The 26,582-nt window shown below is 41.6% G+C and overlaps 1 protein-coding gene across 7 annotated transcripts in view; it reads left to right on the forward strand.

Annotated features, from left to right (window-relative positions):
- FAT3 (FAT atypical cadherin 3) overlaps window positions 1-26,115 on the forward strand; it is a 425,303-nt gene extending 399,188 nt beyond the window's left edge. For 2 of the 7 annotated variants that reach the window (XM_037376330.1, XM_037376323.1), the window contains 6 exons: window positions 8,410-8,563; window positions 9,572-10,227; window positions 12,360-12,473; window positions 16,119-16,178; window positions 18,793-18,828; window positions 19,448-26,115. In XM_037376330.1, the coding sequence (XP_037232227.1) occupies window positions 8,410-8,563; window positions 9,572-10,227; window positions 12,360-12,473; window positions 16,119-16,178; window positions 18,793-18,828; window positions 19,448-20,067 (1,640 nt within the window). In that variant the 3' untranslated portion in view covers window positions 20,068-26,115. Of the gene's footprint in view, window positions 1-8,409; window positions 8,564-9,571; window positions 10,228-12,359; window positions 12,474-16,118; window positions 18,402-18,792; window positions 18,829-19,447 lie in introns of all 7 variants that reach the window. The other 5 variants (XR_005102452.1, XM_037376324.1, XM_037376325.1 and 2 more) reach the window with 5 other exon arrangements.
- Window positions 26,116-26,582: the final 467 nt, after the last annotated feature.

The following is a 26,582-nucleotide window of genomic DNA, read 5'->3' on the forward strand; positions in this document are numbered from 1 at the left end:
TTTTCTGTGGAGCATTTAACCACTGTCCCAGGGCTTTCTGCTTTAATGTGTCCATGCAGTTCCCTTGCACCCATAATTATAATTTCTGTTTTTCATTGTTTGGAGCTTTGGTCTCATATTTTCTTTCTCGCCCCCCTCCCCCACATAGGTTTTTCTAAACTTTAGGAACTTCCTAAACTTGAGAATAGTTTAGTTTTCAAGGCTGAAATCTGGTGAGATCTGAGCAAAAGTGACTGTCAGAAATAAGTCTCTTATTTGGATAACCCAACCCTTACAGGATAAGCCCTGACAATCTGGATTTTCAGATGCTAAGCTACCTCAGCTAGCATCTCCTCTGGATCCTTGGCTTTGATTCAGCCACCTCTTTTCCCATGCCAGGGCAAATGGTGAGTCAGGGATGCTATTGGCTTTGCTGTCGGTGGAGAAGATGGGAGGACAGTTGGGAGGAATGAAGCAGAACACTGGCAAGCCAGGATGTGATGTGCAGCATGAGGACAAATGTTGCTGCTTGTTTGTGTCATTACGGGTCTTTATTTACCAATGGAAGGAAAGGAGTGCTGCACAATGAGGACAAAAGAAAATCCTTCTGAGGCAGAAGGATGCTGCAGCCACTGAGACAATTGCTAAGCAAGATTATTTAAATCCCTAGGAAATACATCTGTAATATGTACCTGAACATAACACAGCTTTGATTCAGACTCCATACTTAATAATTGAGGGTAACCATTCACCTAGCATCCTAGGAAGCTCCTTCTATTGATTTTATTTGAATCTATTTACAGTATTGCTCAGCAATCTCATGATGAGTAAATTGAAACCTTTTGAACAAAATGCTTTACAGTAATTTTTTTTCCCCGCAGTGCCAATGCCTGCCAATTTGAACTGAGGGGAGACATGAGGTGGGGGAGAAACAGGCGGCACTGAAGATTGGACCCATTTTATTACTGGAATGGCATGCACCATTTTCATGTCAACATAATTCGCTGCTGGAAAGCAGTCACAGAAATGATTTAACTTGCCTGTGTTCCTGCCTCGGCGAGGGGGCACGTGCCCTGCAGGGATGTTTCGGCTGCCTGCCGTTAAAAAATCTGTTTGCTGTTTTTACTGCCTCAGCAGTGTATGTAAATAAAGGATTGTTATAAAGCCATAATTCCAGCGCAATGGGCCCTGACTGTAGCCCAGCCCACAAGGAGAAGGCATGGGCATTTTTGTTTCCACCAGGGAAAGCAATTCTGTTGTTTGTGTCCTCCATATGCAAAAAGGCCATGTAATTAAATTCCATAGAGCGGAGAGCCCAACAGCATTGCAAATGCCAGTTACGGAGCCACAAATTGTAGTGTGCATTTAAGAATCATCAGCCATTGTATTTGGTGACATAGATGTTAGCAGCTGACTTTCATTTAAAATACAAAAAAAAACCCCAAAACCTCTTCATTTTTTATCTTAAGAAAGAAAATGGCAGGTTTCTTCTTTTGTGGTGGGGAGGAAGCATTGAAAACTATACCATGCAAAGGTCCTTTTCCCAATCGCAGGAAATCCCATTCAGTAGCATCAGGATCTCTTGACTAGTATTTTCTACGATATTATCCTCCTATTAAAGTTTCTGGAGAATAATGTTCCTTTACCTGAACAGAGAGGATTTAGCATAACGATAGGATTTGTTTTAATAAATAAATCCTCTAATTTTAATTCTACAAAGCAGATTTCATGTACTGTTAACATCCTTTTTCTTACAAAAACCCTACTGTGCTTTACAAGAAAATTAAGAGAGAGAAAAAGAAAGTTCAGATTTATAGCTAATTTTAAAAGGAAACAGTCAAGCAGAGGTTACCCAACATTATAACATGAAAGAGTTGCTGGCTACATGCCAGAAATCAAAGGGACCATGTCTAATTTACATGTAATTTGCATAAATCGATCATCTAAACCACAAACCTCCATAATAGGATTCCTGTTGTGAGATCATCCTTTCAATAGAAATGCCTACTGCCCTGTTCACCAGTAACAAAACTCTGCCTCTGGTTACCTTCCAGTTCATCCCCAGTTATGGGAACGGGGTAATGTGACGACCCTGTTTGGGGAACGGCTGAAGCGATGCTTTGTATGCACTAGGAGTGTGTCCGCGCTGCTGCTGCTGGGTTTGCACAGGTAAAGCCGCAGCAACTTGGAAGGACCTGGCTCAGGGACTGCGCAGACCTGCAGACCCATGGCAGAGGTGTCACCCCACAAGGGGAGCTGGCGCAGGGCTCATCGGCCCATGCCTGGTCTTTCTGTCTGACCTCTCTGCATATTGAACAGGAGGACAAAATGGGGATCTTATCCTGCAGGAGAAAGCACAGATAGCTCAGATGCTGTGAGACATCACTGAGAGTACACAATAACCTGTCTGCTTTCAAAACTGGGTTTCTGGGTCAGCAGAAAGCAGCCACAGCGTGGACCTCTGCTTGCACTCGGGTGTTCCCAGGGGTCCGAGTCAAGTCCAGTGGCAGCAGTGTGTGCTCAGTGCTGTCGGCAGTTAAAGAGAGGGTACTGTGTGGCTAGGGGACCCCACAGGATGATCCCATGCCTGCTTAGAAAGGGCTGGGAAAGGGGGACGAACGGTCACGAGGTCTGACAGCCCAGGATCCTGACTCCTCGCAGTTATCTACAGCTTTAGGACAATTTTCTTGAGAGTCACTGGAAACCACCACCTTGAAATACAGGCCACATTCTTCCAGACTTTTCAGTCCCCACCCGTAAGTATGAGTCAGTAAAGCTATTTTTAAAGAAAATTGTTAGCATTTTGAAATCTGACAAACAGCATGACTTTCAGAAACAGCTTGGCTCTTTCGCCTGAAATTTCCCAAGAAAATTTAACCAAGTGTTTAAAGTGTGGTTAAGCTATAAGCTGCTGAATATGAGGTCTTAAAATGGGAAATATCATACAACCTTAATAACAGAGTGGTGTTACCAGGACTGCCAATAGTAAATGTATGTTTATCTGCATGAGTAACAACATGAGCAATCACAGCGATACAAAGCTGTGCTGTAATAAAATGCAAACACAGCGCCAAGGTTTTCAACCACACAGAGAAACCTCATGCTTGTAAAGCCTACAATTATAAGTATAGTTACTTCCTTTTAATTTGATCAATCCTATATACATCTGGCTTTGATTGAAGTAAATGGCTTACATGAGTACGCAATTATATTTGAACATGAAACATTTGAGCAGAAATATCTACTGAGTCAAGGATTGTGGGCATAGTGTGAGGACAGAAAGTCATTACTTTCCCCTCTCCTCATTTTTTTCTTTTTTTCTTTTATTTCTTTATGAACAGAGTTAAAATCCAGAGGGAGGGGAAAACGCAACCTGGCACTTAGGTGATAGCTTTAATATATGGTTTAAAGCAGGTTGCCAACATTGACACACGGGTGTTTTTGAGGATTAGGTAGTTCAGAAGAATGACATCAGGGAAAAATGGGTATTAATACCATAGTCATAAACTCACCTGGTCTTACTTACGTTCTTGATCTCACATTTTCACACATACAAACAAACCAGCATGCTGTAACATGAGCATACCAAATGCCCATTGGTTAATTTTTAAAAGCTTTTTTAGAAATTTGGGGGGGGGGGGGGGGGTTAATCTTTCTTATAGCTATGCTTTTCGACATCTGGATTTAAATTCCCACTTTGAAAGCATATACACAGCAAACCTTTCATAGACAACACTGGTTTAACAAAGACTGAGGTCATTTTCATACCAGCTAGTGGCAAGAGGCAATAATCTGTTTGAAGACAGGTAAGTTACATCTGAAGCAGCAGGAATATGTATGACTGGAGAACCCACAGTTCTTGAAGGTGGCCTGGTGGTATGTCTGTAAACGTACCAAAGTACAAATGCTGGGAGAGGTCCTCTTGACCCTCAGTTCTTCTCATCAGTTAACCTGCCGTGAAGTGCTATGTGAGCAGGGCCAAGGGCAGCCCTGGTTCTGGATGTTGGGTTTGCCAGGTCTAGCTGCACAGCAGGGAAAGAAACTACATGGGGAGATCAAATGCAAAAGCCAAAGCACATAAGAGATAAAAGCCAGCTCCTTTTGCATGTGATAGATAGAAACAGGAGCATACACATGTTCAAAAAAAAGAATTGGCATCAGTTTGGAACATCCTCTTTAATAAAGCCAAGGAAACCTGAGGGTAGACAGATATTCAGATGCTCAGGCTGGGAATGCTACCAACAGAGATGTTCACTGCATAACGGCATCCCATCTGGTGATGGCCCTGTGCCTGCCTTTGCCACTGTCTCTGCTTATTAAGTGCCAGGCAAGCACAGGTATAGGCAGCCTGTGTAGTGTCCTCACTTACAGCACGTTGCTCTTTGGTAAGGTCTAGGCTGAAAAGTCCCTATTCCTCTGGACAGGGATGTGCCAACAAGGCAGGAAGAGAACCTGTTGAAGTCAAAGTGAGACAGGGAGACTTAGCTACATAGAGGGGGCTTAAATTAGTGGAGGAGCATGAGAGAAGCCTTGTAAAACAGCCAGAAAGCCCAAGACTACGTGTAAACAGAAGAGGGCTATGTCTACACAATGTTTTAGATCACAAATGAGCTTAGACATGAATCTTCTGATCATCCCCTCTCACTGTGCTTCAGTTCCCACTGTGAAGAGGTGAGGTCTTGCAGCACAGGACCAGGCTCCCTCTGGATGGCTTTGAGCTGGAAGACATGTGCCAGGAGTGCAGCTAACATGATGCTGAAGCCCTGAAATGTGTGCACTGAGGGTGCTGGGTCCCCAGCACCAACTGTTTTACTCCACAGATGCACTGCCATTGCTCTGCAGGGCTTGCCTAATGTAGATAATAGCCTAAAAGGACTATATCGTTGCTCATAGCTTGTTGGTTTTAGGTCAGCTGTTGGTACAAGCTATTGTGGCGCATGCTGAGGGTCTTGTGATCCCACCCCAGTAACATGGCATATGTGTTCACCGGAGCTTTCTGTCTTTTTCCACTGGTCCCCTCTGAAGAAATGCAGTGATGGCATCGCAAAAATTGCTGCCTTGAAGAACACAGATCAACTTTTTTCCAGCATCAGCGTGCAAAATGAAATACTCATATATCCTGGAGGGAACTCAGATGGACTGTATGATCTCAAATGTTGGTGAATTTCCAAGACTTTCAGCACCGCCAGTGAACAGAAGCGAGCCCTAGGTTGCATGGAAGGGTTTTTTCACTCCATGCTGAGAAGATGGGGTACTCTAGCCTTTTCTTCATCTTGGATGTGGAAAGTTTGCTTGTTATTCTTGTGCTAAACAAGTTGGAAGAAATGCACGATACGTTACTGAAATATTAGAAGTGTATTAAAAGTTCTTTGTGATACCCAAGATGCACTTGTGACCTAAAGGGTTTTCTTTATGGTTGCCCTTTGATCATTGCCATGTGGCTACGATGTGCAGTAGCAGGCAAAATTACAGCCTCTGCTGAGAGGTTTGGAGAAGCATAAAAGGTCTGGCAAGTCTGCTGGCCGAGCTGATGCATGCTGTGTACTGAGCCGTAGGATCAGCTCTTTGCTACTCCATGGATTTCAGCATACACTTGGCTGTGCTGGAGACCTCCCGGGTGAATGCTTTGCAGCTCTGAGCATGTGTGTCACGGGAAAGTTCTGTGTCTTTCGCCACTGGCTCAGAGTTGGCAGGTGTATGGCAGTGCTTCCAACAAGAGGAAAAGTCAGTGATAAATATTGCCATTTAATACTGTCTTGTTTTATTGCCTTTTTTATTTCTAACTTTGATCCCTAGACTCAGATTCTATACTGAATATTTCACTCTTCTGATATCTGAGTTCCACCATCATTAAACCAAACTCAGTCAAAAGGGTAGGCTTTCAGAAACACACTTCTCATTTTGGTCTGGTTCACCCATTGCCCCATAGAGCTCTGACCCGTCTGGAGAAATCAGTTTCATCTCTTCTTAGTATAAAATGTTAATTGAAGTTATTGCATCTTTAATGTAATCAGTAGTTGTTGATAATAATAATAATATCTATATCTATATCTATATTCCTTGGTGGTAAAAGCAATATTTTTTTTTTTGCCAAATCAGTATTTCTCAAGTTTTCTGCAGTGAATAAATGTAACAGAATATGTTCCAGAGTGAGAACCCAGAACTTAATCAGCTGAAACAAACACAAGACATGAAAAGAAAGTGATTCAAAGGCTTTGTCTTACAAACGATTGGCAACTAATAACTTAGGTAAAGAAAGCTGGCTTTTCAAGCCACTTTAAAGTGATGTAGGTCCAAAATATCAGATAACAAATAGAAGAACAGATCTATTCTGCCATTATATAAGGTAACAAATTTGTTTATTAATAAAATGTTTTATAATTGAATTAATTTGTTTTGCTTAAACTCACTGAGACCATAAAAAATATATAGAACATTACTGTAAATTTTTGAACTATAGATGTCACTGTTCAGTCATTAAATGAAGCACTGAGACAGCCTTATTTATTCATGCTGTGATTTCTACCTACAGTCTCAGCCTTGTAATTCTTCACACTCAGATCTGTACTGGTCCAGAAAGCTGTTCACATTGTCTGAGTGAGATATTTAGAAGACACCAAAAAATAATCCCATCTTGCTGATGCTGACCAAACATGCTTTCTAGGAATCCTCAAAGTGGAATTATTTCTCTTCTTTTCTCTTCTTAACTCTGCAGCCTTGCAAAAAGAAGTGCTTCTATCTCCCTTCTTGTAGCAGGACAACGAAACAGCGTGATATTTGAGTATCTATTTCATTTATCTTCAACTAAATAGGATTGGACTCTTGACTGAATACACCAGCAAGTCTGGTTCCAAGTTTATTCTCAAAAGCCTGTCCTCATGAAAGAATTCAATTAGAGTAACTAAACAAGGTGAACTGAACCGGATAGGACATAAAAGATGTGGGAGTCTTAATGCAGAATTGCTTTTGCCTCATGCCTCTACTGGGCTTTTCCATATTGTTTCCTTGAAATTCTTTTCCTTGTAACTGTGCTGGAAATCTCTGCCTTCTTTCCTAGAACAGTGTCTTGTAAAGTAAGCTGTGGTGGTGGGTTTTTTTTCAGATGTATAGATACAGAAAGTTTTTTAAACCATCTTTAAAAGGCTTACCACTGAGGGATCAGCTGCATCAGCTTGATCTCAAGAAATTTGACACGGAACTGAGCTGCATTCAACCATTTCAGCTCTAACTATTAATGGCAGGGATGTTCCAGTTGCTTAATATGCTGTATTCAGTAAGTATGTGAACCCCATAACTGGAGCTTGACCCTTACCTACACATCTGTTTGGGACATTTGAATTAAGTAAGTAGTTTTTTTTAAAAAAAATCAGCCAAAGTTTTTTACACATGTCCCGCAAAACATGCTAGTTCAATGATTCTTGACCGCCTTCGCTATCTCACGGTTTTCACAACCTGCATGTTTGTTGCTCTTTTCAAGTGAAAAAGCACTCAGATTTCAACATTCAGTTCACAGCATAAAGAGATGCACTGCCTCACTGGATCTCTTTGTGACCTTAAATAAAGTTATTATTAATGGCGTTGTGCCACATGAAACCTCAAGGGGTGGGGGGTGGGGGTGGGGGAGGGGAAGTAAGTTTGTTGTTTGATACTTGGTAGAGTGAACTGATGGGTTTAAGAACTATTTTTTAGGCTGATGTTGCTCCTCTGTTGTCAAGAAAAGTGGAAGTAGGACTTTAATCCCCTGCAGGGTCCCCCTCCACTTGAGTGGAGTTATGTCTGATGTATTGCAGCCAATGGTTAATCAGTTTTTTAATAGCAAACACTGCACATAATCAGCTCTGATTAGGGCTGACGTTGCCCAGGTCAGCTGTTGTTAGGAAGTTTATAGTTCATGCCTGGATTTTGTGCTTTAGGAAAGTGGTAAGTATCACTATCAAGGGTTTTATTACTGTCACATCTCTATTGTGTTGTTGTCATAAAAGGCAGATGTGGAAAAGCTTTTAGCTCATGTATTTGTTCTTCAGTGAAGCCCAAAAGGGGTGTGGGCTGCCGCTAACAGCAAAAGTAGTCTGCATTCTCAAAAATATTGGGGCATACATCCTTGATCTATAATATTGCTTATAACCAGAGTTGTTCATGGATGACCTTTATTATTATGTGAATCATGACAATCAGGATGGTCTGGGCTACAGCAGTTCCTCCAGTCACTGGTTGTAGACATGAGCTTCAGTTTACCAGACAACGCAGATAAACAAACTCTTGACTGGCTTCAGTGTGGACCACACAGACGTACCAGAATGAGTATAAACATGCCCATCCCCCCACAGAACAATATATTTTTTCACATAAAGTAGCCAAATGGATCCCCTTGCTTCCAGACAGATACAGTGGTAGGCCTCTGATTATTCCTCTGTGTCCCTCACCTTCCAGGCTACCAGTGCAATTGCCTCTCCCAGTTTACGGGAAGGAATTGTGAGTCGGAGATCACAGCCTGCTTCCCAAATCCATGCCGGAATGGAGGCTCTTGCGATCCCATTGGCAATGCTTTCATCTGCAACTGCAAAAATGGCCTGACAGGAGTAACGTAAGTGACCCTCCCCAGGTGGGGTATGATTTACCTAGCAAAAAATAACACAAAACTTAGTGCTTATTTCAAGTCTAACCTAATGACCTAATGGATGGAGAAATCCGTGAGGCTTGCATGTTCAGAAATGCTTTTCTGAATGTGGCCTCCTAAATTACTGTCACAGGATGTTATCTCCAGATAGTTTTCACTGAGATATACACACCTAAGTGTTAAGAGGCTTTTTGAGCCATCCCATAAGGCCTCTTGACGCTGCTATGTAATCTTTTCTGAAAATGGATCAATTATTTAGTCATCTTAGCCCTGACATTAAAGCCTAGTTTATTGCATTCATTTTTAAAAATCCTATCTTTGATCATGTACTTGGTGTAGAAACAGAAAATTCCCTGACCTGCCCATCAGCATGCTTTTTTCTCGAGTTTGTCTACTGTTGGTACTTTTTGTTCTGCCTTTTTTATAATCACATCTTCTTCTTCTTCCCATTTCTCCTCTCTCTTTAAAGTTCCTGTTCTTCTTTTCTCCTGCTTCTGTAATATTTGCTCGTTTTATCTCCAGCCCTAAATAATTTTACACAGTCATCATATCTTCTTCTTCTCTTAAATAAGTACTCTGATTTTTTAATTTTATTTTTTCTCAACCATTTTCTCCTTGAATCCTCCTAATATTTTGTATTGAATCCTGTGGGATGGTCCAAAAACAATATAAAAATGCTGAGATTCTGTATTACATTGTGAGCCTCATTTAGGGCCAGGGAGCCTTTTCCTATCAGATGCTTTAAACTCTTACTTCCTTCTTGGTGTTTCCATTTTATTGTCTTAAAAAGCTATGGGATAGTTGTAGAAAAAATTAAATACCATTAAATAATATGGTAATAAAAAGATCATTTTACCAGCACCAGCAAGGTGTTAACTGCAATGGCAGCACCCTGACAAGATAACTTATGGTGGGCAAGCTGGGCTGTTTGCTAGGTGTTCTCCAAACTCCAAACTCTCCTTTTCTTCTTTTAAGGTGTGAAGAAGACATCAACGAGTGTGAAAGAGAAGAATGTGAAAATGGTGGCTCCTGTGTCAACATATTTGGTTCATTTCTGTGTAACTGCACCCCTGGCTACGTGGGGCAATACTGTGGTCTTCGCCCCGTGGTGGTTCCCAATATACAAGCAGGGCATTCGTACGTGGGCAAGGAGGAGCTGATAGGAATAGCTGTGGTCCTGTTTGTCATATTTGTGTTGATCGTCCTCTTTATCATTTTTCGCAAGAAAGTTTTCAGGAAGAACTATTCCCGCAACAACATCACGCTCGTACAGGATCCAGCTACGGCTGCCCTGCTCAACAAGAGCAATGGCATCCAATTCAAGAACATCAGGAACAGCGGAGACAGCAGGAACATCTACCAAGAGGTTGGGCCTCCACAGGTCCCCGTGAGGCCGATGGCCTATACCCCATGCTTCCAGAGTGACTCGCGGAATAACCTGGACAAGATAGTGGATGGGCTTGGTGTGGAGCACCAGGAGATGACGACATTCCATCCCGAGTCCCCCAGAATACTGACAGCCAGGCGGGGGGTGGTGGTGTGCAGCGTAGCTCCAAACTTGCCCGCTGTGTCTCCCTGTCGCTCCGACTGTGATTCCATCAGGAAGAGCACATGGGATGCTGGAACAGAAAGTAAGTACCAGTCTCACTTTTCCTGCCATAGGTAAGGGTTGCCTTCAGGGTGCAGCAGGTAAAGTGGCACTTCTAATGCTCCAACCTGATACGCTTAAAATTGTTACATTTCTCCAAGAAGTGACTTGGTTTAATTTCGAAAGGTTATTATTAAACTAGGCATACAAGACACCTACTTCTATGCATTAAGTATGACTAAACACGTTTATTTCACTTGTTCAGCAAGCACATATGAATAAGTGCTATGAGCACTGGTTCTTCAAGTGGTACAATGCAATCATCATTCTATTGGAAAAAAATAATTTGGGGCAGAATTCTCAAATATAAACTCTGCTAGGTTTCACCAGTTTGTCTCCCAAGGGAGTTAAAAACATTTAAACCTTCTGCAAGAAGCAATCCTGTTTTGCAAAAGGGACAAATGAACTAATGTTCTGTACTTCCAGTGTTTATGAAATGAAGCAGAAAATCATGCACTACTTACAGGATCACCTTTTCAGTCCATTAACTTTCCCATCTGCATTCAGTATGAGAGTGATCACAGAATTTCTGATCCCCACGCTTACCTTATTTGTGCACTGGTGGTTTCTCACCTGACAGCACAGTACCCCCTCCATTCCTGAACAAGTTGCTGGAGATGCAGCAAACTTCACGTATTCTGCTATAGGAGGAAATACCGGGTTGCTGGGAAAAGAGTTACAGCTGTACATCATCTGTCATTGAAAGTCAGAACATGGACTGGGAGAGGTTTGCTTTAGCATGTAGGGGTTTTATGAGATGTTTTACCTTCACAGTAGTTTTTCCTAAGGTGTCTACAATCCCATTAAAACACAGCTTTAACCGAAACTGTCAAATAAAATTACATGATCCAGAAACTTTCATTATCATGTAGTTTTAAGCAATAGGAACTGAGGAATAGAGAAGGGAATCTGGCACTGTCTCACACCTGTGCCCAGACCTGCACCTCACCCAAGGCAGCACATTGGCTAAGGTCTTCTAGTGAAAAACAGGAATTACTTTTCATTGCTTTGGGCTATATTTCAGAGTTGTGTTGTGGTCAACCTTTTTAACCATTAAGTATGCTTTTGCTGACTGAAAGCATCAGCATGTCTGCCCCCGTATGTGCTCTGTTCTGTATTCTCCTGGGTGTTTCTGCTGCAGACGCTGCTGGTATCTGTATGAATTTCTGCACAGCATGAGGCCATGCCATGGAGATGGACCTCAGCTGTCAAGGAGTGGGAAGCAGTGCAGCTACGTTACTGCAGCACTCGCTCCATCCACTACATACTGTGCTACTCAGCAGGAGCAAATCAGTCCTTACTGTATGGAGGTGCCCCATGCTGGGTAGAAATATCTACAGCAAGCAGGTGGAGAGCTGTACTTACATGTTTGCAGCACCTGAGCTTCCATTTGTAATTAGTTCAGGTACCTATCTCTGTGCTTACTGTGGAAGATAACTTTTTCTGTTACTTATTATCACTCATATAAAGTGTAGTTGGATGTGTTTATTCATGTGTATTTAATTACAGGAGAATTTATACCATAGGCTGCAGTTGCATTTCTAAACTGTAGAGTTGTCAAGACTGAATGTTCCTGATGAAAAGCAATGTAAATTGAAGCATAATCTATTATATGTCAGTGGTGGAGCCATTAAAATCTGATCCAAGGCCCACTGATATGAATAACAAGATGCACAGTAACTTTATTGAGCACTGAATGAGCCTTTAATGAGGCTCTCAAATTAGGAAATGAACAGTAAAGATAAATGTAACTGTAATCTCTTGTATAAGATGTTTATACCACATTTTTTAAGTCATCATTTTCTTTGCTGCTGAGACTACATGTCATCTAAAAAGGCAATACTGAATACAGATGTTTCTGCCTTGATTACAGTAGTGTCAGCCACTTGAGAGGCTCTTTGGGCTTCAAACACTTCAAAAGTCTAGGTATCTTCATGTGCTGCCTTCTTGATGAATAGGTCATTTCCTCTGTCTGAAGGAAAGAACTTCATTCTGACAAAAAAAAACAGTACGCTACTTGTTTCATTACATTTGTTTAAATGGCTCCATGGTATAAATAGACAAATGTGCATACCTAGAGAGTACCATTTTGCTTTGTTTTTGCTGTCAATGAAGGTAAAGGGGTTGATGACGCTGAAGAAGTGACCTGTTTTGCAGGAAGTAATAAAGGCAGCAACTCCGAAGTACAGTCCCTCAGTTCCTTCCAGTCTGATTCTGGTGATGATAATGGTAAGAACTGGTTTTATCTTTGTTATGCTGGGGAAAAAACTATTTTAACTCTCTTTGTCATATTATCAAAAACATTTAGGTGACATCTAGAAACCCTTTATGATGCTAGAAGCCAGAAAGTCCTGGGTTCAAGCCCTCACTTTGTGTCCATTTTCTAAATTGTAGGAATGTAATTAAAATCTCGATGCTTGGAGTGGTTGTATCAGCACCAAGCTTTACAGTGAATGAGAGGTATGACACAGCAGAGTCATGTTGCCAAGATACAAGTTGACTAATAGGTTGCAGGTGGAACTGTAGAATTTCTATCATTTTTTTCCTCTTGAAAGAGGATGACTTTCATGTTTCATCAGTCAAATTAAAGGGACTTTCTTTGCTGTTTGCCAGGTCTCATTCATGGGCCCAAGAAATCTCTGCTGGTGCTCAGCAGCAACAATGAGTGGATGAGCCAGTCCCTGGTGGCTTGGCCTCTCCCTGGCAATCACAGCTCAGTGAACAATAGAGCACCATTAGATCCTTGCCCAGTGCATGTTCATTGCCTGCTCTCATGTCCTACATCATTATCTCAGTGGGTGACATGGGCAGAGCCATACACAGCCTGAAAGAGGCCTACAAAATCAGAGCAAATTTGTTCCTACAGCCCATGGATGTTGAGCGGTGGGTCTGAGAAAAGGCAAGATGTTTCTGCTGGGGAGGGATGATGGATGTCAGGGAAACCTCATTCAGATACACAGGAAGAGATCAGCACAAAGAAATTGTACTTAGTTTCCTCAGCTGTCAGTTAATGAACTGTCTTGAGACTGAGTTCCTCAGTCATGTCATGCAGCTCTTCCCTAGGTACTCCTAAATGTTGGAAAAAGCACTTAAAACAAAGTGCACTTGCAGTTCCTTTTGGTTCAGCTGTGGCTGAAGCATCATGAGTATTTTTGTCAAGTTTCTCAGTGCATTTCTGCTCCTCCACCCCCAAAAATCCTTCAGCGTTTTTAGCATAATTGTTATAATTATTATTATTTTAATAATATATATTTATATTATAATTCCCTTTATAATAATTATCCATGTGGTCATTTATTATACGTAGTTACTTTTTAGATTTCCCAAATTCTAATTAGGCTTTTCAAGCATCTGATCCTGCCCCCATTTAAATCAGTGACACGGTTCCCACTGAAGCTAGGTTGGATCTTCTGTGCTTGCTCCTTTTTTGTGAAAGCTGCATTTAAAATACAGCCTTTAGAGATAACAGTTCTAGTTCAGGGTCTAAACAAATCCATATCTTCAGGAAGAGTGAGGGAAGAAACTTAAATCATCTGAGTTTTTTGCAGAGGTCAATGCAAGACTGCACACTCTGGTTTTCTTGCAGCAGCAGGGAAGGGTTGCTGTGAAAGAGCCTAAAATATAAGTACATAAGTAAACATAAACATGCTCACATACATGTACCAAAGGGCTAACAGATATGCCCCTTGAAGCCACAAATCCTACCCATCTGTCATTTTAATTCTATGTGTTTCACATCCCTGCAGAGGTTAAAAGGTTGTCAGTGAAACCACAGCAAATGCAATTCAACATCCATGCTCTTTGGGAAGACAGGGCAGGCTGCTCCTTCTCCAAACTCCTTCCTCCAAAGCCGAGAGCAATGCCGCCCGGTGCTCACATGGCTAGCAGGGAGGACATGCTTCTGTCACACCGCTGTACAAATGGCTTGCTAACACTGTCCTGTGAAACCGGTTAATCACTTCTGATTTCACACCAGAGAAGCCCTGGGACGCATCCCACTGAAGGTGTGAGCAGCCCTGTGCTTTTGAGTTTGTGTCAGGTGCAGGCAGCCTCAACTCACTCTCTCCATGGTGCTTGGGTTGAGTAGGGGTTGTCTCACCATGCAGAATCCTATTGGATGTGTTTTTGAACATACTTTTTTTTCCCCACCTCATTTCTACTGCATTTAAAGTGCTTAGCTCCCCTAGTCTTGCTCAGAGTAGTTAGTAGTATTTTTTGTGATCAAAAAGCAAAAATACTAGCCACAATTTTTTTTTTTTTTTTTTAAAAAAAAAGCTATGCACTTTCAGCAATAATATTTTGGAAGTCACTTTAAAGGCAAGTTACAGATTTCCACAGTAAGCTGTTTTGAATGGGGGGGGATGTGACAGAAGTGTTATTTTTAGGTTACTGTTTCACTGCAGGCCAATGGATGGTTGTGCTGTTGGTAACAGCGGCTTTTACCTCTGAGCAATGATACATTTGGGTATTTCCTTGCACTGAGCTGCCTAGGGTAGAAGTTTCCCTGCCTTCTGTGAACGTGCTCTGCTCAGCTCCCACCAAAGCAAACCCTTAATTGCAATGAAGACTGTGCTGGCCCTGATTTCTGACCTTCACGTTTTTCACTCCTGGTTGTTCTCCTCTTAAAGCTTACAGCTGCCCTCCGTCTCTTTTCCCAGCCCTGCAGCAGCTATTGGCATGGAGTTACTTATTTTTTCCCTAATGTTTATTATGCATTAAGCCACTACAAGTCTCCCTTGTTCAATTACCAATGCTGTTGATAGCGTAAACATGCTAAACATAGATATAGAACATGGTTTCTTTGTTTTATTGAGGCTCTTCTTGCCAAGACTTCACAAGGACCAAGGAAATTGGATGAGATCCTTGATCTCATGCCCAAAATTTAACAAAGATGTCAAAATATTCAACATATATTTGAACGGCACTATTACTGTTAACATGTTTCTTGTGACCTCTGAGTCTGTTGGCTGTGTGAAACACAATGTATGTCTTGCCCAACGTTTCTGATCCCCTTCTTAGCCTGCTCCAAAGCAATTGGTTTTCTCATATTTAAAGACAAAGGGACAGATCCAGTGCCCACTGAACCAGACCTTTCCTTTGGTTTTGGTAGGTTTTATTTCAGGTCCTCAAAGGCAGGGGTGTTATTTGGTCCAAAATGCAGATCATCTAGAGGACCACACGTTGTGGGTCAGCTGGACTCCACGTTTAACAGTTGCACAGTCTATATTATTTCAAGGGAAAGGTATGTTTTGGTAAAACACCTGCAGAATACACACAAAGCATTTGTGAAAATAATCTGTTAATCACAGATCAAAATTTGAACCAAACCTACTTGAACATGTCCTCCTAATTACAGCAGTACTGCTTAATGTCCCAGAGGTGTTACACGGCACAGCACAAATAGCAAGTAAGTAAAACATTCCTCTTAGGAAACAGATCGAGCTTAGCACCGTTTCGGATGGCGTGATGGTCTAAAAGATAATGATCCCTTGGAGCACATGGCACTGTCTCTGGAGGCCTTTAAGCAAGAATGTATTAGAAATTAGTGTCAGGTAGACAAGATACTGCTTTGGTTAATTGAATCAGCTGGCCCGTCTGCTTGAATTTATGAGGTGATACACATCATCCCATATGCCTTTCTGGAAATGCTGGTTTGGAATTTATCACCACTCTGAAAATGTATGGGATTATCTGAAGTGAAATGTCCTGCAACCCACTGCATAAATCATGCATTGGTCAGCAGCCTTTTATTTTTTTTTCAGTGTCAGTTCTGTCTGAGAGAATTTATTGTGGTAACATATGATGTGTGTTTTAAATACTAACCTGAAGCTGTCCTTCCCCTCCCTTTATTTTCTGCTTTCCCTCCCCTGCAAGCTTCCATAGTGACTGTCATACAGCTTGTCAACAATGTTGTTGACACTATAGAAAATGAAGGTATTTAATTTTTTTTCTTTCTTGTTATGCAACAATGCTTCCTGTTTTCATTGTGAAACATTCCAGCAGAACCTCACTAATCTACACTGACCAGCAAACCTGTGGCAGGAATCGGGTTTTGCAGATCAGCATGTTCACCACCAAACATGAAAACGCCAGAGGGATGTACAACAAAATATCTGTGGGTAATTAGAGGTGGTAGAAAAGGTGTCAAGGCCTTCATCCTCCTCTGCTCAAGTCAATGTTTTCGCTTGCTTATTCCCATTGCCTTCAGAGAAAAGGATTAGGTTGGTAATGGAGCCAAATCATTGAGATTGTCCTGGCTGCTGAGACTAAGAAACAGAAGAAGACAGAGGAAGGCTGTAAAGTATCCCAGGCTGCAGCAGGGCTGGGTTATGCACTCCAGCGGGACCACACGGAGAGGAGAGGTGGCTGCTTTCTCCCAGTTAACACTGTCAAATACAAGATGTGTAGGCCCAACTCCAAGGATGCCCCATGGCAAGGCAGCACTGCCTGCCACTGCCTTTCCCCTGGGATTGATGTGCCCACTGACTAGAGCATGGCAGTTGGGTCCAAGGACCCAACACTCAGCTCTGCCACTGACCTCCTGGGTAACCTCAGGCACATCGTGTTACAAATGAACTGTCTTCCCTACCTGTAAAGCGAGAATATCACTGTTTTCCTCTTCTGTAAAGCACTGAGGAAATGTGATGCATGATAGATAAACATTACTTTTATTTTTTTACAGAAAATTTATCTTATCCTTGGCAAAATGTCAACTCAACATCAACTCAGGTTATCCACAAGTCTAAAATTTCATCTGTCTTTAGCAAATTTAAGCCAGGTTTTGCAGACTTCAGCTACTCCAGTCTGCATGATGCTTCAAGATGATCAAGTAAATTATTTTTGTGAAACAACTGACTTTTTTTCTTGAGTCAGTTTCACTGACATTTTGAAAAGCACTTCTACTGCTACCTAGTGATGGTACTTGACTATTTGTCTGTAGTGTATTTACTGATTTCCTGAAGTGTGAGTGCCATTCTTCTCACTATCAAATAAAATGAACGTGCCAAGCTTAATTCAAAATGAAAGTCCCATTCAAAAAAATAAGAATAACCTTGAAAAGACACCACAGATGCGTGTAAATGGCCTCGCCTTCCTAAAGGAAAGCTCAAGCAAACACATTGGTTCCCGGTCATGCTTTACAGGTCAGAAAAAGCCAGTCTGGCAGCAGTTTCAAGAGGCTGTCACTGAAAATGCTTTGCCCGCTTCCCAGTTCCTCCTACGAGACCTATGAATCTGGCATGTTCTGCAGCAGAGCTGGTGAAAGCGGTGAATAGTTAGCCACGTCGGAGTTCCCGGTGCATGGCAGACAGGATCTCAGCTGCGGAGCTGCGGGAGGATGGGGCTTCTTCCCCAGGCAGCTGCCCGAGGTTGTGCGAGTCAGCAAATTAGCGAGGTTCTCCTGCATCCTGAAACCACACAGCTCAGAGGGACCCGACACATCCCGGGTGCAATGTCATTACACTGACCGAAAGACAGCAAAATCCACTTTACAAAAAAGAGAGAAGTGAAGAAGGAGAAGAGCGATTAGGGCCGGTTCAGACACTGCTGCTAAACCTGCATTTAGTCCCAACCCCCCTGACCCCGAGCTAACACAGAGCAGATAGAAAGCTACTGTCCGGCTACGAGCTAATGAAGAAATTGCCACCACCACATGCACCATGTGGTGATAAGCAAGGGCAAGAGTGGTGTTAGTAGACGGAGGCCTGGAGAATGTTACTCTCTGCCCTCGTCTGTGGCTGAGCCCCAGAGGTTAAGTACTGTAATGCCACAAAGGTCTGTCTGGTGAGACCTCCTCCAGCAATGCCATCCAGAGACCTTGCCCAGTGACTTCTTGCATGAAGCCCAATAACATGTGGCTGAACAAGAGCATCTCATCTAGAAAACGCTGCAGCTTATTCCCCGCTCTTGTCTCACATAAAAACTCCTTCCTTGCTCTCTCCCCCACCCCTGCACCCTATCCATACTGGAATGCCTCCCTCCCCACCAGCTAGCATGGCAGTGCAGGTGGGAGGTGGGTAGGGGGTTGCGGGGCACTGTAGCTGATGGCCCCATTAAATGGCTTTGTATTCTATTCTATTCAGGTTCTTATACCGTGCCCATCACCATGGTATCTGAGCCCAGGTGGGCCCAGATTTGTTTGAACCGGCCCTGAGAATGGTAGATTCTTATTTTTCTGTTTCAAAGTGAACAAGTGAGAGAGAAATGTACTTTACAATTATAAAACGTAGAGATGGTGGATAGCCCTTTTTGTATTAAGAATTCCAGCTCTAACGTTATTCCGTATCTATTCAGTGAGGGTAAATAATTAAGATATGATAGAAAAGGAATATAATACGAAAGAGATAATACTTTTTTATGTATGTCTGCATTTGGCTGGGCAAGCTTATCTTGTTTGCTAAAATAAAGAACAAATAAAAACCGTATTAAAATGACAGTGAGGCAGCTGTACTTTAGATATGCATGCAGAGTTTTGTATTTTCACATGTAATACAGTGCTGGTAACAAGTTGCAAGTTACCAGTTTTTACTTTTCACTTTGTATCTGACAGTGTCTGTTATGGATCAAGGACAGAACTACAACAGAGGTGATTTTTTTGAGACCCTTTCTGCCTGTTGGATTGGGCTGGGGTGGGCAGGGAACCGACTTGATCTGTTTTTTTCCTGAACTGCTTTACGTGTCCTCTTTTGTTTGAATTCTCTTGGGTTCAAATGCTGCATGAGAATGGCCAGCTACTTTTTTTGATTCCAGGATCCAGTTTTCAGTCGATCAGATTATTTGCTTGCACACTTTCTTGAAGCAAAGTAGTCATTGGAGGTGGAAGGGGAGACTAGTTGTGATACCATAAGCATGCTGACTGCATTTAGATTTTTTTCAATTAACTGTGAAAAACATTAATTCAGAGATTTTTGTGTTTTGGTTTCTTGGACTCATAGTTTCTAATATGACCCAGTAGCATCCTAAAAAGCGAAATGCCTGAGAATGGCTGTGTTTTGTTTCTTGGCTTGTTTGCATTAGCATCATAATGCAGTTTATTCTCCTCCCCTACCCCTCCGGTCAGAGCATGGCTGACCTGTGTCGATGGCCTGTGGCGCATGCTGTGATCTGAATGTGCTGTCAGGACTAAGAGGCGAGTGCATGCAGGACACTGTTCTCATTAGTGGCCCCATCCTAACAGGGCGCTGTGGTTCTCTTTCCTGCTGCAGCGTATCATTGGGATACCTCTGACTGGATGCCAAGTGCTCGATTGTCCGACATAGAGGAAGTGCCCAATTTTGAGACGGCAGATGGAGGCTCGGCTCATCATGGCAGTACCAGAGAGCTGGAAACAGATTACTACCTTGGTGGCTACGACATTGACAGCGACTACCCTCCCCCTCACGAAGAGGAGTTTTTAAGCCAGGACCAGTTACCACCTCCTCTTCCAGAGGATTATCCGGACCAATATGAAACCCTCCCGCCCTCACAGCCAGTCTCAATGGCAAGTACGCTCAGCCCCGACTGCAGGCGACGGCCGCACTTCCACCCTAGCCAATACCTCCCTCCTCACCAGTTCCCCAATGAGACGGACACCGCTGGGTCTCAGTCAGGGAACGAATTTAGTACTTTTGCTGTTGGCCCAAGCCAGAACACAGAAAACGTTAGTGCAGGTAAGATGCCCTTATCGTTGCACAACTCTCTAGATGCCTCCTCCTCTGACGTCTCAGCCAGCTGCGGCTTTGATGACTCCGAAGTAGCCATGAGTGACTATGAAAGTGTGGAGGAACTCAACCTAGAAAATGTTCACATTCCATTTGTGGAGACCCAGCATCAGACACAAGTGTAAAGGAAGCTCCCTCCTTCCTCTTCTTCTTCTTCTTCTTCCTCCTCCTCTTTTTTTTTTTTTTTTTCCCGTCATTTGGTCCAATTAATGATATAAATATTGAGAAGAAACTTTGCTGAAGGTGTATCTATATATATTGGGCAAGGCAAAAATACAGTATAACCCATTATTAACTTGTTCAGAAATGATACTGTATGTGCAGACACAAAGAGACCAATTGTGTTAAGTATTATACATCACAAAATTGTTACAGACAATCTGGACAGGATGTACCTTCTATTTATTACCAAGAGTAAAACTCAGCTTTTGAGGCAGGGGGAAACAATAATTGCTAAAAATTTCTTTCTTTCCCCCAAAGTTTGGTTTGTTTTTTGTTGGGGTTTTTTTTGTATTGTATTATTAAAAGTGTTACAGTGTTATGATTTCCCCACAGTATTAAGGAACTGGTATGGATCATTCTGAGATGCACTGTTGCATGAAATTTTATGTCAGCAAAAGAGTGAAAGCAATTGATCACTGATGTGAACAACTGCTGTGTACAGCACATCAGGTGGCTGAAAAAACAGCATTTACAAATTGACGTATCAAAGACGAGTGACCGGTCATTTGCCCATAAATATTTATCTGTACTTTTGTTTGTTACATAGCATTTCGTTCTACTGTGTGTACATATAGAGCAACACATATATACAGCATATATTTACTCCAAATTGGCCTACTTTGGTTGACATTTTGTAAAACCAGATGTCAGGTGTGCGTACGTAACTTCACCCATGAAGACTTCTAGAACTATCAGGGTTTGGCTCAGCAGCGGCCCCGTTTTGCCTCAGCTGCCTATGCACAGCCTCCTCGACTCCTGTATGCAATGTGAACGTGTATCCGAAAACATTGGGAGACCCATCTACAAAGCGCCGCTGATTTCTTTGAAATTCCTTGCTTGGGCAGTCACCTCTTTAACAGCAGTCATCATGCTTACAATTATTGCAGTAAAATTAGTTGCAATTAAGTTGCATATAACACTGCTGTAAGCTCAAATCATTAGCTTAACGTCATTTGGCAAACGTCCATCCTCAGAGTTTATGGGATGAGTTCTCAGCTGCTGTAAACTGACTCAGTGGGTGGAACTGCACGGATGGGCTGCGGCCAGAGATCTGGCCCTAGATTTTCCGCTGGATGTGTGATTTCGTAGTATTTGAGGACTTCCAAAGGTTGTTTGCAGACCCGAGAATACTTTTGTGGGATGAGGAAAACCACAGCATCTGTATGCTTTTATGCTTCCCTCAGCCTGATTGCAGTAAATGGCCTTTCACACTGATTGGGCCTAAGCAGCTAAGTACAATGTGGAAATGTGGTGGTTTTACGCAGTGTATTAAAGTGGAATATATATACCTGTTGCTCGGTGCTATGAAAATGTTTTTACCATTGCATTTTACAGCATCTGTGTACCTTTTACAGTGAACGTGAGTCTGCATGACTGCTGGGGTTTCATCCATTTCTTTCCATGACATAGTACAGTCATTCTGAAAAGCTATCGAATACATAAATTGTTGTTACAGAGGAACAGATTGATTAACAGCTTTCTTCTGCTGTTTTCCATGTCCTGTCTCTCTGTCAAACGTCTTAACTGGGTAGTTTCAGCAGCTGTGTTCCAGGGCATGTTCTTGACTGACTGGAGTTTCATTCAAAATTAAATTGTGGGCCATTTCTTGACATGCAGAAAGTGTTTATTCAGAAATTTCTCCCAACACAAAGAAATTATTAATAGAATGTAACTTAAATAATTGCAGCTTGTAACACTTTTAATAAAACAGGATTTCTAAAATTGTCGGAGTAGGTACAATGTGTTGCTGCTTCCCTCCAATAGCTCGTATAGCTGTGAAAGATTGTTGCAGGTATTTTGAGGGGAAACGTGCAGCAATGCTTCACTAGAGAACAGCTCATTATACAGGTACATGAATAAATTGAATGAACTTCTAGAAAGAATGTACTGCACATACAAGTATTACCAAGTACTTGTCTGCAAATAGTTCCTGTCCATTGAATTTATGAATGTCACTTGGTCTTCTCAAAGTAAACATGCTTCTGTAACAGTGATATGTTCTGAATGTGCTCATGGTACATTTCAACTCCTTTTCCCTGCAACTATCCCTGTGTTTTCAAGAAGAAAAAAAAAAAAAAACCACAAAAAAAAGCCAGAAATTTGTGTTGTGATTGCAAGGAGCTGAGGGATTTGCCAAGAAGCCATGAAATGGTTTGGCAAGCCCAGAGGCACAGGTAGAGGATGACTTGCGTTGTTCATGAAGTCCATGTTGCAGGAAAGCAGATGCAATTAGACTGATGTCTCTTCAAGTGTAGGAACATCTGAGTTTCAAAGCTGCAAATTTAGCTGCACTTTTAAAGCTGGTATGACTTTCTGAGGCTGCAGTGCTGTCTTAGCATTGGGCTGCAGTTTACATGAGGTTTGCCTCTACTCACTTTTGGTGTGAGACATTTTTATCCATTATGCAATTCGTTCTGTTTGAGCCCCCAGCTAGTTATGAAGCGTACTTGTCATCTGATTTCTGTAGTGAAGATTCTTAAGCCTGAAACACCGGTATCAAACCTTTACTGGGACATATCAAAAGTGTCATGAGGGAGAACACCATGGGAGCCTAGCAACTGCCATACAAAAAAAAAAAAAAAAAATCAATGTTTCTTACCAAGCTTGTCGCCTCAGTAATATCTTGTTGGTAGTGAGTTTTACTAGTAAAATATGCATAAATACAATGTATAGTACTTTTTCTGGTTTGATGTTGTTGCCATTTCATTTCACCAAATGCCAACTTGTTGGGAAGGTGCCAAGGATCACCTGTTCAGCCTTCTCTGTCCCGGTCATGATTTCTATACCTCAGTATCTCCTCCCCTCCAAACTGAATAGGCGTAATCCATCTTCAAACAGATGCCCCTCTGTGAATATTGGTACTTCTGTGGCCTTTCTGGTATTGCTCTGGTTCTTTTTGACAACGATAAGATCTGTATGCAGATCTCAAGGTGAAATAGCTCTTAGGGAATAAGATTTTCATATTAACTTTCCTCTTGTTAATCCAAACCATTTTATTTTCTTTTTAATTACTGCTCTACATGGACAAACCGTAATCTTCTAACCCGGAAGATAACAACACATTCATAACCTAATGTAAGAATTGGTGTTCATCTTATTCCATACGGTATATATTTCTTTTCCTGCCATATGATGATTTTTATATCGCTGCTAACTGTCATTGCCAGATCACTAGTTCTGTTCGAGCTTCCCCTCACACCTCTGCTTACCCTGTGTGTCTGTATTTCAATGCACATTCCTGTAGATGGCTCCACTACACGGTATTTTCCTTCGGAATCATCTGTAAGTGTCAGACTTAATAAAGTACCTTTGAGTATCAGTGGATTATAAGTCTCAGGATCAAGCCAGTCTTTGCTTTTTGTAAAGAAACAACAAAAAGAAATAATCAAGTTGTTAAAATGCAAATACAGTCCTGTATCAGAAATTGCAGACTTTGCCAGGGTGTGTCGGTCTCAGTAAAAGTGTACTTGTTCTTTGTGTTTGGATCAGGTTGAGAGCGTCATGCACATTGACAGCCTTTTTGATAACTCTGGCAATGGAAGAAGCTATTGTGATTAAAATGCTGCCAGTACCACATTAAGTGGCGTTGTGCGAAAGGAAAAATTAGGCTTATATACCTTTCTTAAATATGTTAATTATTTTGCCTTTGTATTATAAATATCCTCTTAAAAAAAAAAAAAAAAAAAAAAAAAACAACAAAAAAAGGCAAACATCCCACCCCCTAAACTGTAGATACTGGATGTGATTGCTGTTCTGAGCTAGTATCCTATAGCAGGGCGAAGAGCCAAAGGTGACACCAGGGAGCTGCAGAATCACTTCCCTCCCATGGGGCCAAATGGGCAGCCCCACTAGCAGACCACCATAAACTTGCTTTCCTATAGGATCCTCCAGTAGGACACAGCATATGAAGGCAACCAGGAGGATGTGTCAATTGCAGTACTGTGATTTCCAGGCAATTGAGCTATTTTCCTAAAAATATTCCTATTAGTGACTTGTTTGATCCAGAATTATCCCATGGGTTTCTTTAACCTGAAGTTGCAGTAAAAGGCTGGAAGGGGTCAAAGGTGTCTCACTGCCACTGTTTTCCTGAAGTCAGAATGTTGTGTGCTCCATCTCTCAAGTGGGCTCTCCCCCTCTGCGTGTCACACAGACAAGTTAAATTTTGATCCTCAGAATTTTTTTCTCCCCTTCTTTAAATTCTCTAGCATAGTGTGAAGTAGTGCTAGCCTTGATTTATTTGTACCCTTTCCAGTCAGAAACTCAGAGTGGGTGCAGCACAGTGGAAAAAAAAACATGCCACTGAAATGCCGATTAATGGGGAGGCAGCAGCCTGTTGTCTCTGTGAGCCAGGCATGTGGTAAACTTTGAGAATATGACAAAAAAAAATTGTTGCTCTTGGCTCAATATAAATTCCGTTGTAAATAGAAATATGGGCTGGACAGGACAAATGGTTTAAAACACAGCTTTACTCCTCATTGGGCTCCTGCCTGAAAAAGCTAAATGGATGCTATAGCGTATCCTTATAGCGGATAATAATTGCAGTCATGGGAGAGAGAGTCGAAGGTGCCCTGGACCAGCTCTGCTGAGCTCATTTGAAAAGGTAGCATCCTTAATAATGGAAGAAACAAGCTATTTAAAACCAGTATTGAAAGCACATCTGTGCTTTGTTGGTGGTTTTTTGAACTATTCACTGAGTAATAATGGATGTTTCATAGGTTTCCAATGAGAGCGCTACATCTTCAGGTTCATTCTCTGATGGTTTACCATCATTTACCATGCAGTAGAACTGTGCTTTTTGCCTGTTTGCATCTCTGTTCCTCTCAATACATCAAACTGTGATTTGAGCCTTAGAAATTTAGACTATTGTCCATTACCCATGGATTTTAGCCTGTGTTCCATAAACTCGACATTTAACATCTCCATTATCAGAAGGGCCATTCAGTTAGTAAATTAGCTGCATCATCCAAGGGATGGGCGAGGGGGAGGAAATGAAATTAAATTCATTTCTTTATGTAATAATGAAAAGCAATAATTGCAAATAGTCGTATTACGCAAAGGCCATAAGTAATCTTTACCAGTGTTAAGAGTGCACTTGAACTGTATTATGGAAAGAGACTGGAGCCCTCAGAACTGTAGCATTCTTCTGTCATAGGAATACCTGAATCGCTATTATTTAACAATGCAACGAGCCCATACTGCCGCTTTTCAGGAGGTGACAAAGATGTTTAGGAGTGAAAGCAGTTCTCTTTAAAGCACTGTATCGGAAAAGATTGTCTTGTAAATTTTACCTGTTGCAAGCAGGCTGGTTTGTAAAAGATGTATGTTTTGGTGTTTAAAAAGAAGTTTATAAAATAATGTATATAATGGTTTCAAATTACCAGGCTTTTGTAGATATTTGATGCCAATCAGGATGCTTTAATTTTTTTTTGTTTGTTTGTTTGTTTGATATAATTCTAAAGAGTCATCAAAGTTGGTTTAAACTTTTAAAGTAACAGCAAAAAAGAAAAAAAGAAAAAAGTTTTAGATTTGAAAACTTTTTAATCATTTCAAAATGTACTGTAACTTTCCTTTGGGTTCAGCTCTTTTTGTTTAACTTTTTTCTGTTTTTAAGAAGATGTTTTTTATTGACTTTTTTCAAATGAATGTGTTTTGCACAAAAAACTAGAGACATGATTTTTATGCCATTTAAAGTAGGTATTAAGAGATGTCATTTATCCAATGACAACAAATTCAACCTTATGCAAAAGGGAAGGTTTATCACTTTGAGTGGGTATAGTCCATCGGAAAACTAATTGTTCCTTCATAATTGCTGTTGGCAGTATTGTCTTGTGTTCTTTTGCTATAAAAACAAAACAACAACAAAAAAAAAGGTGTACAGGTTTGTAACTGCCAAAATTTGCTAAAGTTGATGGTTAAAATAAGTTTTCCAAGTAAACAAAAAGAAAAGCCCAGCTGTGTTGACTATTTCTTGATTTTTCTCCTACTTTCAAAGGAGGGAACAAGATAATACACATCAGTTTTGCAAGGGGTGTAGTGTTTCATTGCCCCCTGTGTACAGCATTGCAGAAAATGCTACCTTTTTGGACTCTTGAAATTTATTTCATTATTACATGGCAATTCCTCCACAGGGGCCCCTACTCACACTGTGGAGCTCTCTTGCCAAGAGTTGCTTGGCTGGTATGTGTATGCTAAGGCAGTTGTCTAATTAAATCCACATCCCCAAACGATGCAAAAGGCATCATCATATCATGTAGCCATCTAGATAGGGTGCTACATTGACTGAGACAATTTCAGGGGCAATCCAGCTGTCCTGCGTTAGCTGCTTAGTGGGGGTACTTGGGACGGGTGTGTAAAGCACACAGAGGGGCAGGACAGCTTTGCCTCCTGCCATGGGCATCTCTATCCTCCAGCATTGTGG

The sequence above is a fragment of the Falco rusticolus genome, chromosome 2 (assembly GCF_015220075.1).
Source record: "Falco rusticolus isolate bFalRus1 chromosome 2, bFalRus1.pri, whole genome shotgun sequence".
Taxonomy (NCBI): domain Eukaryota; kingdom Metazoa; phylum Chordata; class Aves; order Falconiformes; family Falconidae; genus Falco; species Falco rusticolus.